The sequence below is a fragment of the Balaenoptera borealis genome (assembly GCF_965194805.1).
Source record: "Balaenoptera borealis genome assembly, chromosome: 15".
NCBI classification, from domain to species: domain Eukaryota; kingdom Metazoa; phylum Chordata; class Mammalia; order Artiodactyla; family Balaenopteridae; genus Balaenoptera; species Balaenoptera borealis.
In genome coordinates, this window is record NC_138871.1 from 89746837 (window position 1) to 89765063 (window position 18227).

General features: G+C 41.8%; 1 protein-coding gene across 1 annotated transcript in view; it reads right to left on the reverse strand.

Moving 5' to 3' along the window:
* DCDC2C (doublecortin domain containing 2C) overlaps nt 1-18227 on the reverse strand; it is a gene marked incomplete at its 5' end in the record, with an annotated part of 154232 nt that overhangs the window by 69043 nt on the left and 66962 nt on the right. Inside the window, 1 exon segment of the mRNA XM_082357371.1 lies at nt 17397-17459. Within this exon segment, the coding sequence (XP_082213497.1) occupies nt 17397-17459 (63 nt within the window).

Here is an 18227-nt window from a genome sequence, read left to right on the forward strand (position 1 = left end):
TACAGAGAACAGACTTGTGGTTGCCAAGGGCGGAGGGGTGTTGGGGAAGGGGTGGAGTGGGAGTTTGGGATTAGCAGGTGCAAACTAGTACATATAGGATGGATAAACAACAAGGTCCTACTGTATAGCACAGGGGACTATATTCAATATCCTGAGATAAACTATAATGGAAAAGAATATATAAAAAGATATAACTGAATCACTTTGCTGTAGAGCAGAAATTAGCACAACACTGTAAATCAACTATACTCCAATAAAACTTTTTAAAAATAAAAATAAAAAATAAAAGCAGAATGACAAAACTTAGTTGTGGGAAAAATAAAAAAAGAAAGAAAATAGTCCTTCAATATAGTAAGCACAAAGAAAGAATGGGGGAAATACAGTATAGCTCCTTTTTAAAAATAGAGGAAATTCCAGTTGCAGAGACTGAAAACAAAAGAGATTTTAATCCCTGTTTCAATGTCTATTTCCTGGAAATGTCAAATATTAGCCAATCACCAATTACCTATTTAGCACCTACTGTGCGCCCAGGGCTCTACCACCACTGCTCCAGGGAAATGTAAGGCGTGGCCTTTATACTCAAGGAATTTGTGGTTATCCCGAGGGGCTGATTAATAAACTTCAAATGCACACCAAATGCGACGGCACATAACTACGTGTACAACCGGTAATACAGAGCAAGTTTTGCAGGATTTCAGAAATGACCAAAGTTCGGAGTGGACAAGGTTGGTTTCACAGAAGCCATGAGACTTAGGGGGGGATGATACGGTTGTTGAACAGAGCGGTGACACAATTCAAGGGGCATAAACAGAGTCAGAAGAACAGTGTGAGGCTAGGAGTTGACCTACGTCCCCCAGGAGAGAGAGACCGAGCAAGGGGAGTGGAAAGAACTTCCTGAAGGACCCGCTGGAAACGGGTGTGAAGCAAAGGAAGAGCAAGGGATGAGACTCTGCCTGGGCAACAGGAAGCGCAAAGGTGCCGTGGATGGAGACGAGGATGAACGTAGGGGTTGGGACGTGACTTCCTGGAGAGGAAGCAGCACACCCAGACGGAAAGGCAGGGGCTCGCAAACATCATGAGCCTCTCCCTGCTCCAGAAGGTCTGGAAGAACTGAAGCCACCAGAGATCCCATCACAGACGAGGGACTGGAAACAGAGGTGGCACACGAATGGGAGTCAACACAATGGAAGTGATTTCCAGAGTCATCAGGGTAAACTCCCTACAGAGTGAGGGACCAGGAGGAGAACCGGGAGGGAAGAGAGGCAAAGGCCCTGCCCAAGGGCGGAGCCAGGATGGAGATGTGAGCGGGCTGATCAGAACCGGGTCTTCCTGGGGGACAGAGGAGTCTTACGGGTTGACAGGCGGTGTCAAAAAAAAACACCTCCCAACGATTTCAAGGATAGAGTAAATGAAGAACTGAGCAGTGAATTTGAGGGTGAGTGGTTATGAGCGAGGTAATGCTAGGCAACCAGGGGTCAAGCCACATCTCCAGCGGCTGATGAGACAGTAGAGGGGAGGGGGTAGAATTAGTGCATATTGGTTATTGGTGTGGAAAACCTGATGTGAAAGGCAATGCAGAGATCTTCACGTGCAGCTGTTTACAAAGCAAAGGACAGTAAGCATTCTAGGTCAGTAAATGAATGCAGGTGAGGTGACAGGTGGCAGCCACGTGTGCTGGAAGGGCCAGGAACAATGTTCAAAGGTTGTTTCATCCCCAGAAAGACTGAGATTCATGGAACACTGCTTTACTTGAAAGGACCGACAACAGACAAACTAGTTATTCAGTCATGGGTACCGGGCAGATGCTTTCTTGAACAAAACAAGGTTATGACTTCAGTGAAAACAATTCACAGTGTTTCACAGCTTCCCAATACTGAAAGTATTTTCTAAAGATATTCCTGGAAATACTACTGCATATGATCTTTTTTTAAATATTATATAATTAACCGTGTCAATGTTTGCATAACTTACTGAACCAATATTTCCCAAATCACCAATGCATCATCTTGCAAAATCATGCATGAATAAAAATCCATTCAAAGTGCAAGATTATTACAATGGATTTTAATGTAACAAAGAATAAACAGTTCACTGATATGGTTTCTGATTCCAAATTGCAGCTAACCTTTAAGAAATCATCCCTTGTCAAAAAGGGAACACTTCTACACTGTTGGTGGGAATGTAAGTTGGTGCAGCCACTATGGAAAACAGTATGGAGGTTCCTCAAAAAAGTAAAAATAGAGTTGCCATATGATCCAGCAATCCCACTCCTGGGCATGTATCCAGACAAAACTCTAATTCAAAAAGATACATGCACCTCTATGTTCATAGCAGCACTATTTACAATAGCCAAGGCTTGGAAACAACCTAAATGTCCATCAACAGATGAATGGATAAAGAAGATGTGACACATATATACAATGGAATACTACTCAGCCATAAAAAAGAATGAAATAATGCCATTTGCAGCAACATGGATGGACCTAGAGATTATCATACTAAGTGAAGTAAGTCAGAAAGAGAAAGACAAATCCATATAATATCACTTATATGTGGAATCTAAAATATGACACACATGAACTTATCTATGAAACATAAACAGAGTCACTGACACAGAGAACAGACTGGTGGTTGCCAAGGGGGAGGGGGCTGGGGGAGGGATGGAGTGAGAAGTTGGGGTGAGCAGAGGTAAGCTATTATATATGGAATGGATAAGCAACAAGGTCCTACTGTAGAGCACAGAGAACTATATTCAGTATCCTATGATAAATCATAATGGAAAAGAATATTTTAAAAAGAATATATATATGTATAACTGAATCACTTTGCTGTGCCGCAGAAACTAACACAGCACTGTAAATCAACTATGCTTTAATAAAAGAAAAAAAAGAAATCATCCCTTGTTGAGTTTTGGTATAGTATCAAAGAATATCCACAATTATCTGAAAAAAGCTCTTAAAACATTCTTCTCTTTTCCAAGTACATATTCTTCACCTACTTCTATCAAAATATCATTTAGCAGCAAAGTGATGCAGAATCAAGCATGAGATCCAGCTGCCTGGATCTGGCAAAATTGATTTATTATAGCTATTTTTTAATGAATAAATAAATGGCTTTAAATTTCTCAGCTTTAATACCTAATACAGTAACTGCTGATAGATATCACCCACGTAAGTACAAGCCCTTTGCGATCCGCAATTATATTGAAACGTATAAAGGAGTTCTGAGAATAATAAGTTTGAGAACCACACTAAAGTATTTATCAAAATTTGATAGAGTACCATTTAATTCACCAAGCATATTATAAAAAATAGATGCTTGTGCATTAGTTCTAATAGTGGTACCCTGAGTCCATTATCACTTTACACATCAAACCTCCAAGACCTAAAATAAACTCAGTCACAACTTCCAAGCTCACCATTTGCAAGGAGAATTTCTAAACAAGAATTAGGAAAAAGAAGTCACCAGCTTCACCTATGAAGATAGCTTTTTATTACTTTAATTTTCAATCTGATTTTTTATTTTTTATTTGCATATTTTTATATATAGCAAGAAAGAAGAGAAACTTTGCATTAAAAATACAGTCCTAACCCCCTTCCCATTTGCTGGCCTCCCCCTCCCCATGCCTGCAGCCTTTCTGCCAGACTCAGGAGAGCAGCAATTCACGAGTCGGGTGATAAGTCTGCATCTTACTGCATCTTTCTGTGTCTGAACTTTGCACAGAGTCTTTTACACCTGAATAGATACTGAATGTGGAGTATACCCTCACTGGAGATTTGGAGTTGGTTTAAAATACTTCTGTTGCGATAGGGAAATTGCCAAATATTACAGTATTGAAAGAAGCAAAGAGATGTTTCCATTTCTTCCTCCGTAGTAGGAAAGGATTGGAGAAGAATCATTTCTCGGAGTGCTTCTGGCACAGCATTTGAAGATCCCATAGACCCAATATATTCCACAGACAGACGGCAGGGTCAGGGAGTCAACGGCTGGTCTAACACAGGCTTATTTACCAGGTATAGGTGTGTAGACTTTGTGATACATGTTTGGACAGTAGTGACAGAGAATGTTGAATGTCACACAGGCTTCCGACACAGAGGATGGACCTGAAGGATGTTTGGGATCATTTTGCTGCACCCCAAATAAACGCACAGCTTGCTAAAATTCATACACGTTCTGTGCCTACAATATTTACCAATCTGTGAAATGCATTATTGAACGCATTTCAACGCAAGGTGTAAATCTGCTTTTTGATATATTACAACTTCAAAAAAGCTTGTCCCTTCCTACTCATTCTATTTACAGCAGAAATGTGAATTTTATTTATAGAACTGTTTTTTGCACTGCCATGGATTCCCCTCCTTCAAATATAGACAAACCCTGAAGATGAATAAATAAGAGACAAGCCTTGACTTGAATCACTATTACGCAGTCTCGGGGATGGTACCTCCACGCAATCTCAACAGCAGACCTCAGCTCTGAGTCCCAAGGACCCTGCTATCTTAGGTCTCTCTTGGGGAGAAGCTGCCAGGTCCACAGAAGATATGTGGAATCAATAAAAGAGGCCCTGAACAATCTCACTTGTCAGTTCAAAGTGCCCGTGGACCTCCCAGCCCCTTTCCTCTTCACGTATCTGATTTTCTCTCCACTAAACTCCTCATGGGAAAAGGTATTTTTTCCTCCAAAATATGGCTATCAATTTCAGGTAGCTAAGTAATAAATTCTCCTAAAAGTACCTTTCCAGAATGTGGTGTAGGCAGCCAATAAAGGTTTCTCATTAAGCTTTCCCAGAAATGAAAATTTAAAACGTTACTTTTTGTTTCCAAAAATTATATTTATGGCCCTGACTACATTACACAGACCTAAACCTTAGGTTGTTTGGTACCTTACAGAAACATTGTAGATGGACCACATAATTCTCATAATTAAAAATAATTCATATGTTTTAAAAGTAATAGACAGCATCTCTACAACACACGTGGAAAACCAAGTAAATACGAATAAAACGCTTTCCTTTTGTTACTGCAATGGTTTGTGTATTATGTGGTCCTATTTTAATAAAAAAAACCTCCACCCGAGGCCAACAGAAGTGTGATGAGATGCCCACACACGGAGAACAGAAATGGATGACGGTGCCCCGTATCCCAGGGCCAGGCTCACGGCTAAGAGGACCACGTGCTGCTCTAGGAAGGATCATTCCTCCTTGTTCTGTGCCCTGTTCCTGCTACTTGGGCAGAAGTTCCGCAAAGTTCCTCGCTCTCACCCCGTGGAGGGACCTCTGCTGACACTTTTAATTAAGAGTCTGCTCACAGCAAAATCTCAGTGCTGTCCTCATCTGGGTCCTAGCAGATGGCCCAAAGTAAGAGTTCTGTTCATCTGCTTAAGATCAATTTTCTATAACAGATAATACTGTGGACAACTGGTGAATGAGAAAAACAAACTACTAAATGGATGGCCAAACACAGGCTGGTGAGGAGCAGTGAACCTACCTGAGCATCTGGCTTCATTTTCCCTCCTTCCTTTTTACAATGTCAAGGTCAACAAACAAATCGGGAGCCCATCTGAGAGAGGGAGCCCAGTGACAGCACATCCTACGAGCGCTGCCTTGATTCTGCCCTCTGCCCAGAGGCAGCGGCTTAGAGGGCAGGTGGTCTGCTGGGAGGGTGGCAGGAAGGGAGCCCAGGCCGCTGCTGGGATAGCGGCAGGGAGCTCCAGCCCCACGGACGCTGAAAGGGATTCTGAGTCCCCTGGAAAAGGGGCACTCGGAGGGCCTCGTGAGTCCTTAGCCTAGAACCAGGGGCAAAGGCACCAAAGCTTGTGGTGGTGGAAACTGGCCCACATTTGCTGATCTTTTCCTCCAGCTTAACTGAGGTGTGATTGACAAGTAAAAATTGTATATATTTAGTTTGCACAGCATCATGTTTTCTAAGGATGATCTAATGGATGTATAGGTTATGAAATGATTCCCCCACTCGAGGTAATTAATACATCCATCACCTCACATCATCACCTCGTTCTGCGTGGGGTGAGAACACCTCAGATCTACGCTCTCAGCAAATTCCAAGGATACGACACAGATATTAGCTATAATCACCATGCTGGGCAGCAGGTCCCCAGAGCACGTTCCTCTTATAACTTGCTGGTATTGTTTCACTTGCTACTTCTCTAGGCCAGACTGCAGCCACTTCATCTCCTTCCTCAGGTCCCTAAATGTCATTTCTAAAATTGGCATGAATTCAACAAAAGTGTTTGGATGGAGCCCACTGTATGAAAAGTTAGATTGGTTTATTCGTGTCTGTTCTATTAACAGACATCAATTCAATACCTTCTGTTTTATTAACAAAGAGTGTTACACAGAATATATACCTACAGTTGTGTTGAAGATAAAGCACCTCTTCTATTCAACAGTGAACATTTCTCTTTTTGCTTGAATCCAAATGAATCTCCTATGTATAGAGGACTCCAAGCGTTATATTTTTCTGAAGCCATGTAATTCTCTAAAAATTTTGTTTCTTAATATTTAATTCACCGTATCCCACTGAGCATTACTGATGACTTACACTTAGTTTTAGAGACTCCAGTGCTGTTCGATATTAACCTTGTCTCTTAGGGAAGCAATAAAACACTTAGCTGTAGTGACAAAGTGGTATCAAGATAATAAAAAGAAAAAAAAATAGTAAAGATATTGGGCAGGCAATGAATTTCAAAAATCAATTAAAGAATCAATGCCGTTTTCATTTTGTCACAAAGATCCTGAGTGAGAGACAATGCGAGATCGAAAACTCCCTGGCTCTATTGGCATTTCTGACCGAGGTAATTAAATGAAATCCCTCTACTGATTGCCTGATAACAACGAGAGTAAATTGCTGTTTTGGATTTGGTATGCATTTTATTTCAGCAAGATGCTTAATGGTGTTTTCAGCAGTAGCTGCAGGCAATGGAAAATGCCTCATGTCCTGAGCCCAGCATTTGTTAAGTATGTTAAATCACTTAAATATGATTTATGTTAATTGATAGAAACCATTACTTTGATTATTTTTTAAAAGGTTTCACTGTCTTATCATTCATTTTACAGCTAGAAACATATCAGCAAGTCACTTTTTTATCTGATCTTATCTGGGACGAAGTACACCATTTCCTAGCCTAGGCAGGCAACTTGAAGCAGAGGTACACACGCTAGGAAGAGCCCATTTCTTTCAAAACCCCTCATCTTATGAGGTTTTGATTTGAAGTTGAGTCATAATGACAAGAAAACCAAAATGCAAAACAGAACATGACTTTTTTATAAGAAAATAAGCACATAGCATTCATCAATGACAGATAACCCCTGTTCTCTATTGCACCAAAATTACCCATTGTCCTATTTTGTTTTCCAATTTTCTTGTTATTATGACTCCACCCAAAGTCATAATGCTTTGAAATTTCCAATTTTTCAACCACGTGAAACACTGAAGACTAAAAGCTATGAGGGGACAAGATCTCCTTCTCATGCCAAATTCTAGTCCTAGGAGGCCCAGATTTGTTCAGTTAAGAATATTTTGAACAATTCATGCTCTTTGGCAGAGAAGGAGGGGGAGACTCTGCGCAGAAGACACGACCCCTACAGAAGGAGCTGCCACCTTGTAGGACAAATAAACAGCAGGCACGCAAGAGAGAGCTGTTGAAAATCCTGTAAGCACACACACAATAACTTGGAGGGTAATCAGAAAAAATGACGTGATTAAAATAGTGTGCATGATTGCCAAAAGAAGAGAGCATTAAGAAATGACGAGAAAGGGTAATTTAAGATTTTCTTGGAAGAGGTGACTCGCAAACTAATTAGAGACACAGCATTAGGAAAAGAGCGGAAGATCGCGCCGGAAGTGAAAACTTAGAAGTCGCGTTTCTTCAGGGGAAGGATGGGGGGCCGGCCCCCCCAGCTCAAAGGAAGTGTGGACTCAGGGAGGAAAGCGACCACCAGCAACCTACTTAAGGCTGAGGCTACACACCCACGCACGGCAAGGCCAGCCATCATCTGAAGATACCCTGGCCACTTTTTCTCACCTGGGCACTGCTACTTCTGGTTCGACAGCCCAGCACTATTAAAAGGCATTCTTGGACAAGAAGATTAAACTATGAAGTCCACCGCACGTGCAGAATATAAGCCTTGCCCTTGAAGGATGCCTTACATTAATTCTAGCCTAGGGCAATACCCTACAGACAAAATGATCTTCAGCGCTCCACTGTCAAATCAAACGCTAGAGAGCAGATTCTCAATTTATGCTTATGTTCTCAATGTTTCAATTTATAACCATCAAGATTTTAACAGAACAAGTGACACTCAAGTATACATCTTTTTAAGTTTACATATGTCCCAAGGAATAAATTTAAACAGAGGTAAGCTCTATTCATGTGTTGCTGGGTACTTTTTCTCTCTTGCTTTTCCAGTGGGCTAAATTATAAATGCTTCAAAGGCAGACAGTATCTACTATTTTTCCATCCCATTGACAGCATTTAATACATAATGCTCAACAGGTTTTGAGGTTTGGCCTAATGTCGCCTTCAACATGCATTTGAAGGGACTTCAACTTGATCTAATCATACACAACGTTGTCGTAAAACGTACAAAATGCACCTCTACAAGGTGACAGAGCATCTCATCAATCAAAGAATACACACGCTAAAAACCTTATCTAAGAAATGTTTTTTCACTGATAGCACACTTACGAATCAGATTATACTTGATTTTTGAAGCCTTTGAAAAAAAATTTCACTATTCTCATTTCATCTTCTTACACACTCTGTACCCAGAACCTGTCACTATGGCAACCTGTCTGGATGCCCGTAGGTCAAGAGCGGTCCACGTGTTCTGATTACGTCCTACAACGCAGGACAAACTCAGACCACCAACCTGCACACCAGGCTGTCTGAGTGTCCTTTGTTGATGTTGGGTTTCAGTTATTATCAGCCAATGCAGGATAGAAACAGAGTAATTCCACATCTAGTTTCAAGACTTAAACTTTAGTTTACATTTTTAAATGTATTACTGGCTAAATTCTGCCAACTGTTTACAGTTGACCCTTGGACAACTTGTGGGTTAGGGCTGCCAGTCCTCCCGATCCGAGGTGCCACATCCACGGGCTCAAACAACCACGGCGGGGTTGTGCAGTAGTGTAATATTTACTACTGAAAAAGCTGCACATAAGTGGACCCGCGCAGTTCAAGGGTCAACTGTACTCTTCCTAAGGCTCTCAATTTTTCACTGCAATCACAAAAATATTACCAATGAGAAATCAAATTGAATATTCCAGTAAAACAGAAATAAAACTGTCTTTTTTAATGCTGGCATGAGATTAAATGGTCAAAACAGATGACATCCAAGAAGGGAAACTAGGAACGTTGCTCTGGAAGAATTCAATGCAAGCACCTGATTCATAAGTCGGTTTTTTTGGTTTTTTGGTTTTTTTTTTAATGTGAATGGCAGCTTTGTTCAAAACATTTAAATTTATTTCAAATGAATAAAATCAGCATTCCGAGTGTATTGAGAAAAATTGTTAAATGTTAAAAATATCCTCAATATTGATTCATGGTGCTTGTTCAAATAAACTTTTCTATTATCAGCAAAGTCACGATCCTTTTAATATGCTACATAAAACGATAAAAGGAAAACAGTCTTGAAGAATATACACAAAAGTGAAATCAGATTCTAAACAGGAATTCAATGTTTTTACTTTTTTCTTGTCTGTATTTGCTACTAATTCTACAATAAATATGAATTGTTTATAGTTTGATAAAGTATTTTTAATGTTAAAACATGAGATATCATAGAAGAAAATTCAATTTAAAAATACAATTAATGCCAACTATGAGTATATGTGCCTGATGCTGAGAAAAATGAAAATATAAATTCAAACTCCTGCTTCGCAGGACCTGAAACCTCTGGTAGAAACCATGATGAGACTGGAGAATAACAGTAATAACAGTAGCTATAATTAACTCTCAACGCACTGTATATGGCACTTTACGACTATTTCTAATCTTTATACTGACTTTACAAGTTAGAAATTATCCCAGTTTTCCAAATAAAGAAACTGAGGCTCAGGGAAGTGAAACTGTGTTCACAACACAGTTGACATGTGTCCAAAGTCTACACTTTTCATCCACTGTGTTTGGTAAAACATTCCCATTAAAAGAGCAAGTAACACCTACACCAAACAAATGATAAATTTTCCAGAGAATCACTGGACACTAAAAGCCAAGTGGATGTTACTTAAATTTACAGGGACATCACGGGGAACACACACTATGATCTTTCCAGCACAGGCTGGTCACTGAGAGTTCCTTCCAAAGGACGGAATGCCAGGTAAAATTGATTCCACTGATTTCAACCAGAGTTAAGAGTGGGAACAACCCAGTGTCTACTTCCCAGTTGGAAAACATGTACTTTCATTATTTAGCTTAAATATAAATAATATAAACATCGTTTTAAACATAGATATATTATACTTTTCGAGAACTTTCAAATCCATTGTCTCAATTGATTCTTTCGAGGTAAGTAAACCTGCAAATGTGTAAAATAATTGTTGATTGAATGAATGAGGTGCAGAGAGGTAAAATTACTTAACAAAGGACACCTGCATACTAATAGAGGCACTAAAACTGGAATTTGTGCTCTTTTATATGGCTGCGTGCACATCTGCATGTTAGAAATATATTCACAAACAGAACTGTAGCTCACGTGTGTGCTCTCTCCCCAGACACCGTCAGGATTCTCTTACGATTCGTTATTTCTAATAACATAAATAAAAAGCATAGCATCGAGACTATTTTATCCATATTAGCTCTAGTCCTGGAGCTAATAATGGATAAAATATTGATTTGGTTATAAACTATCGAACAACAAACTTGCAGCAGAGGAAACTGAGGCTCTGAAATATTAAGGGGTTTTCCCAAGGTCACACAGGGTGAGTGACAGATGAGCATGCAGCTCTAGACCAATCTGATGTCAAACCCCAAGTGGCTTCCATGTGCTGGTTTTGATTAGGTAACCTTCCCAAATATTAGTATTTATGGCCCAGGATTTTTTTGTTTGTTTTGTTTTATTTTTATGGAGTGATGAGGAATCTAAGTGAAATTAGGAATAAATAAATAAACTCTGATGTGCTCAGACAAAAACCATCATGACCACTTAATCATTTAACAAGTAACAGAGAGAGCTTGACTCTACCTAGGACACAGCTCCTGGAGAGCAACACCACAGAGTCAGACGCGCCTCCGCTGGCCACGGGGGGCCAGCTGCCTGGCCAGAGCCCTGCCTTCCCGGGGGGCCGTGAGCCTCGTGGTACAGGGAGCCCGCCCTCCTCCGGTGCCCTCACCCTGGGGACACGTTCCATCCTGAGCCCCACAGCAGGGAGGGTGTGGGTTCCCTGACTTCCTGGACAACCCGGGTGAGCGTCTCGGGTGCCTGATGGCAGATGACTTGGGGGGCAGTCACCTGATGCATGACCCCAAAGGAGTCTTCCCTGCCCTGTTTTTTATCTGCCCTTAGAGTGGATCCATCCACCTGCTTGAAGTGCCTTAGCGTTTCTTCTCCTCTGAGTCCGTTTTCTGCCTCTGGGGAACAGAGCGATGGTGTATGATGGAGAAGACGTTCTATTTCTAAAAAGCACCTGACAAGGTTTTGGAATCCTCTGATTATCTTGTAAGGTCTGTCTTCAGAAGAGGAAACACAAAACTACAGAATCTGTTGATACAAGCCTTCCTTTCATTATCTTCATAAAGCCTTTCATCTTCTTTTTCCTATTATTAAAAAAATAAATATAGTAATCAACTATCTGCAAGAAGGATATTGTCAGATAAATCCCCAACCTTTCCTATCTCCTCTCACCTTCCTGGTTGGGTCAAGTTCTTTCTTGTTGTAAATATCACTCAGGACTTGGGTCTCAAGCCTTGACCCCATCCTTGCTACCGTGTCTGCGGTCTTGTGCCTCCTCTTTCCCTTCCATTTCATCAAGCGCTACCCCCTTCCCATTCTAAACTCTTTGTTTTTTATGTGCGTCTTGCTCCATAGTTTTATACCAAATACAGCATATTATATCCTCGGTTGCAGCTTGATGTTCTTTCACTTAATACAATATTTTGGAGCCCTGACCCTCAGTACACATGGGTCTACCTTACTGTTTTTACAGCTGCAGTGTTTTCCATTGTGTGAATGAAGCATAAATGAATCAACCAACCCCAAAGGGTGAATATCTCATTTGTTTCTATTTTTTGTTATTTATGAGTACATTTGTGGACTATTCCTAGCAAAGGAAATGGTTAAAAAAAATATGTGCAGATTTAATTTTAATAGAAAGAGCAAAATTCCCTTCCCAAAAGGCTGCACCAATTTACACTTTGGCCCTGTTAAGAAGCATCACTGCCTTCCTGCATCTTCCCAGCGCTGGACATTGTCAATCTAAGTTTTAAAATAAACTCATTGTTTATTATTTGCATTTCTTTAATTAGGAATAACATGGATATACTTTCTTACATCTTTTGGAGATTTGTATTCTTCTCTGTGGATTTCCTATTTGTCTCATTTGCCTTTCTTTTATAGGGTTATAGTAATGGCTTAGGGAGCTCTTTATAAATTAAGAAAATTTAATTTGTGTTGCAAATAGTTTCTTCCATACTTTGCTTGTCTTTTGACTTTATGGTATTTTCCAAAGAGAGTTTAACTTTCCTGTAAAGAAAGGTCGAGGCTTTGATTACTTCTTAAGACACAGTCTCTGGAGATTCACTGACTATTCAGCTGCAGTTTTAGTCCTCTCTACTGGGAATCACTTCGGGGCCCTGGCTTTGCCATAATCCCGCCTCTGGGCCAGAGTTCTTCAAACTGCCCCTGAAGCTGCCGCCACAACTACACAATAGTTAGTTACCTCCTGTGCTCAAGGTGCTTGATCAAATTCAAGACCACATACTCTTTCGTGCCAGGCGATGTGAAAGGTGCTCAGAATACAGTAAAATGAACTCTTCCTTCACGAAACTTAATCCATCACAGGAAACAGCACAAAAGGAGGTAGAAAGTGCCAAGATAATCTCCACACAAGAAAAACTCAAGCACCCAAAATATTAAAGTCAATCTCTCTCCCTCTTTGCTTCATGAATACATAAAATTACCCATGAAATTTTTATATGTATAACCTTTTCGAAGGTAGGAAAAGCTAAAAACCGATTAAAATGTTGATAACCCAGATCTCAGAGTCAGATTAAAAGGCTTAGAGTCCCAGAGGCCGGACCACTCCTGCACAAACCTGCCCGCAGACAGGAATACCTGCCAGGCTTGGACAGCCCTAAACACATGGGCCGCAGATTCATCTTCACGGCCCTTTGGAAAGGGACTGAATCTTTTCAAAATTTTTACACATTGTTTTACAAACTTAGCAGGCAGCTTTAATTAAAAAGTGCTGCTTGCACATAAACTGCCTTACAATCAATGGATCCAAACAAATCAGGCGCTAAAAGGACTGGAGAAATTGCAGTCTTCCTCAACGCAGACAGTTTTCAAGCACCCAATTTAATTAAAAATGTGTGTCAGGAACGCAGTTTGAAATAGGTAAAGGGGAAAGGTACACATGTCATCTTTATAAGTTCACATAAAGTTTCAAATTAGTTAATTGACGTCGGTAACATTCCATTTTTTAAGAAGGAAAATATTATTAAAGTGTCAGATATCGGAAGAGCTGTCCTGACTGTGTAATTAACATATTTAAAGCATTCTGAGAATGAAGGAATGTCACAGCACGGGTCCACTTTGGTGTTTGATTTTGATTTCACCCAATTCTGTGCCCGTGACATACATAATGACAAAATAAATGCACTTGTCTGAAATTCCCTGGGCCGGGGTGAGTGGGATCTGCTCCTAATACCTACGTCTAAATAGCTCCTTTGGTCGGAGGTTGTTTTAAATGCATAAATGACAGCAGAGTCAGGTCTGGAGGAGGGGAAACAGGGAAACAGTGCTTAATGCTCACAGAGGTTCTGTTTGGGAGATGAAAAAGTTTGGCTATAGACTGTGGTGATGCTTGTACAACACTGAAAATGTACCTAATGTCCCTGAATTTAATGGCACCATTGAATTTTTTAAAGTACACTTAAAAACAGTCAAAATGGCAAATTTTATGCTATACATAGTTTACCATTAAAAAATCCTAACAAAATGAAACAGAGACCCTTGTGATCCAACATCAGAAATAAAATATGTATTTTTAAATAATGTTCATAACAATATGCTGTCTTACAACTTCGCAAGGTCATTACCATTTTACCCCAGGATCACATACTTCGGTTTAAGCAACTTAGTCACAGGTAACGTGAAGCAAGTCCACAAAATTTATGAACCACCTACTGCATATAAGACACTGTCCTAGACACCGTAAAGTATGTATATCAGCCCCTTAAGGATTTCACGATCTGTTTGGGAGAGGTGGTCAAGCCAGAAGCCACATACCTGAGAAATCTATACATTCAATGTCAAATAAATATCACAGGATCAATTTTTCAAGTGAACAGACAAGTGAAATGCCAAATAAAACCACAGTTCACTGAGAGACACAGATCACTGTGGCCTATCGGCCAGGAAGTGTTAATTGAGTAATATTTCTCTTTATTAGTATTACTAGCTACTGCCATGCTTATACAATGCTTGCTCTCTTTCTGAGCCCATAAAAGCATGGGCTAGATTTTAGGGCTGACGACCTTCAACTCCATGGGGCATTTCACACCAGCGAAGTTTTTGTTCAGCTCGTGCTGAAGCAGAGACGGAGTCCTGTGGACCTGACAGGACTAAAACATCCTGGAGAGTTACACACCGTGAACCCAGCCCTGAACATCACAGAGCACCTGTCTTGGGAGGGGTTAGACCAGCAAGCATGACGCAGGGGATGTCTCCTCTGAGGAATCAGACGCGTGGTTCGCTGGGGAGGAAACACATGCTTTGGAATCGTTCAAAACTGGGTTCAAAGCCAAGCACCCTGCCTTCTAACTGCTGGCGCGGCAGATTCCCTCTCAGATCTCTCCATCTCACTGGTTTTGAGTCTATAAAGCGGGGATTGGCACCACCTGAAAGAGTGATGTGTGGGTGGGCTGGGACGTGAGTGACAGGGGCCAGCACGTGCCCAGCCCATGGCAAAGGCTCCGTGAAGATGCGTCTGCTCGATCCAGCCCTTCTGCCCGACATAAGTCACCCGTGTCTGGGCAAGAGAAGGAGGCTCAGTTGCTCTTTATCACCTTCCTTCCCCAAAAGCTTAGGTTCTTAACCCAGATAGCTGCAAACGAGGCGCTTGGATTTGCCATTATTCCAATGATATTGCTGGCATTGAGAAAAACCCTTTGATTCACGCTAAGAAATTAAGCCTACTGACTGATGTCAGCAGCTAATGCACAAGATGCTCCCAGAGGCCAGAGGAGATATAGTTACAGAACAAGTCAGCACAGCATAGATGATGAATGTCCACAGCCAGTGTGCACAGATATCCAAGTGATAGTATAAACTCAATGCAGGCAAAATACACCGGTGCCATGTTTCCATTAAAACATGGCATTCGGCTACTCCGTGGCTGAATCGTAACAGCACCCTTTCCTTCACGGCCCCGAAGCAAGCAGGTGACCTTCGGCCCCTCGACCCCCAGTGCCCCGGGACCACCGTCTTCCCACCCCAGACACGGTCTTACACTCGTCAGCCGCCGTGAGCAGCCTCGTCCCTCCACATTTGAAAGGCTTCCCTAACCATCCACACACAGACAGTATACCTTTCCCTGACACCTCCTCCTGGTCAGAAATATTTAAGACTATAAGGAAGGAAAGAGAATCGTCTGAAAGATGATTTCCTCTAACTGTCTGTCTCAGATCATAAACTCCTTTCACGCTGAAAAACCCGAACAAACTTCCTGAGGACCCACGTCCTTTCCCACAAACACCCCTTTCCAAGGTGGGCAGGACCCAGGAGCCGACTCTGCTCCCTCTTCCTAACGCGGAGGCAGGACAGTGCGGGGCACGTCTCAGGGCAGAAGAGGATCACCTGCGATGCCACCACACCCACAGATTTCTTCACAGTCTGCCATCAGGACAGACTCAATAGCCCAGATGTGTTACATGACCTCCTGCCTGGGGCCAGAAACTTAAAAGCAAGAAACCACCTTGAAAAGAAAATCCAGAGACAGAATCTTAAAAACTAGCTCCCAAAAGTCTGCTTCTTCGCTACATGAATTGTATATTTAACGTAAATTTTGTCTTGAATGTTCTCACCACACACACACACACACACACACACACACACACACACACACGCACGGCTATGTTAATTAGCTTGATCACGGTGCTTATCTCACAATGGATACATATATCAAATTGTACACCTTAAAAATATACGAGTTTTAGTTGTCAAATATCCCTCGATTAAAAAATTAGAAGTGGGCTTTTAATTTTAAAAATTTAATTTTAAAAATTAAAATTAAAAGTGGGCTTCCCTGGTGGCGCAGTGGTTGAGAATCTGCCTGCCAGTGCAGGGGACACGGGTTCAAGCCCTGGTCTGGGAAGATCCCACATGCCGCGAAGCAACTGGGCCCGTGAGCCACAACTACTGAGCCTGCGCGTCTGGAGCCTGTGCTACGCAACAAGAGAGGCCGCGATAGTGAGTGGCCCCCACTCGCCACAACTAGAAAGCCCTCGCACAGAAACGAAGACCCAACACAACCAAAAATAAATAAATTAATTAAATAAATTTATTTTAAAAAAAATTAAAAGTAAATTCTGTTTTCCCAATACACATATTTTATACAGATCAGTCACGTAATCTCATCACGTACCATGGAGGAAACATGCTTCCTGCACTGACGGCACACGTAAAGCAACTGGACAAACACAAACCACAGAGTGCGTTCTGCGCGAGCTCATGCTGCCATCTATAGCGCGTGTGCTGCTCGTGTCCTCAGCCAAGACGTGCCGTTTACACAGCACTGACAACCCACAAAACCAGTGTCCAAGGTATCCGGGACAACGGAGCCTCCCCACGCCTGCTGCCACGGTTCCCCTCTCCTTCCTTCCTCTCCTTCTTCCCCCTCTAAAAATATATCTTGAAAGTTGTTGGGAAAAAAAGCTTTTCAGTCTGTGACTGGAAGTATAGTAAAAGGTGGTAAAGACTAGTGTAGAAGCCATGAAAACTATTCCTGTAATTTCTGGCACACAAGAGACCTGATGTGAGGTACAGCCTGCAGAAGAGGAACACTCTGGTCCAACCCTATGCTGATTCGTATCCTGGAATGACTTGGCTCTCTGACCCCTTCTCCATCAAACAAGAGCTCCACCCAACATGTTAAAAGGATAAAAAGGCGCCTTAGCCTCAAGCCGTCAAGTACAAAATAAAAGTAGAATTAACTCACTTTGTTGCTTTCAAAATTAGGCATGTGACCATGTGTCTCTTCTTTCACGATCTCGGCTGGTTTCTGGGGAGAAAATACGCCATGTGTTAGATTTAGTCGCAGTCAACCTGTGTCAAAGTCCTTTAAGGAAGCAAAGAGTGCATGAAGCCATGTGACTTTCTGACCATTTCTACAGGTAAAGCTGAAAAGTCACCAGTTTTTCCACAGTGGTTACTTCAAGTCCAAGGTTGCGTCTGCTCTGCATATTTACCTTTGGCTCCTCCAACCAAGGGCCAGCCTGAAATGGAGCGGGACCCTATAGTCTTTCCCCCTCCATGTCTTCTGCCTGCCTTTTGTCTGCAGGAAAACTCTAACCAAAGAATAACTTTAATCAGAGAAGTGAGAACATGCAAAGCGAAGGAAAACAGTCCAACAGGACAAAATAATAATAGTTTAGTCATAAGCAGAGTCAAGGACCTTTAGTCCCTCCTCAAGGGCTATAGATAATAATCTGAGCCGTGTCCTGGGAGCCGTCTTGTAGACACTGAAAACCCCACCAGGTGGGAGAAGTTAACTCCATGATGACCAGACTGTAGCCATGACACAAGCTGCCACAATTCCGAGAATTGGCCTCAAAGAAGTGGGAACAAACCGACCCTGGAACTGAAGACTAACTGTACTTAAACCAACCAAGATGACGCTGGTCAGAGCACCAATGACCAATTTCAAGATGACCGTCAGAGCCGACTGTGCTGTTTCTGCATGAAGCCCCCGCCCTCCGTCTATAAAAGCTCTTGCCCCCTGATTGTGAGCGGTGCGGGAATCGGCCTTTAGACACGAGTCCACCCTCCC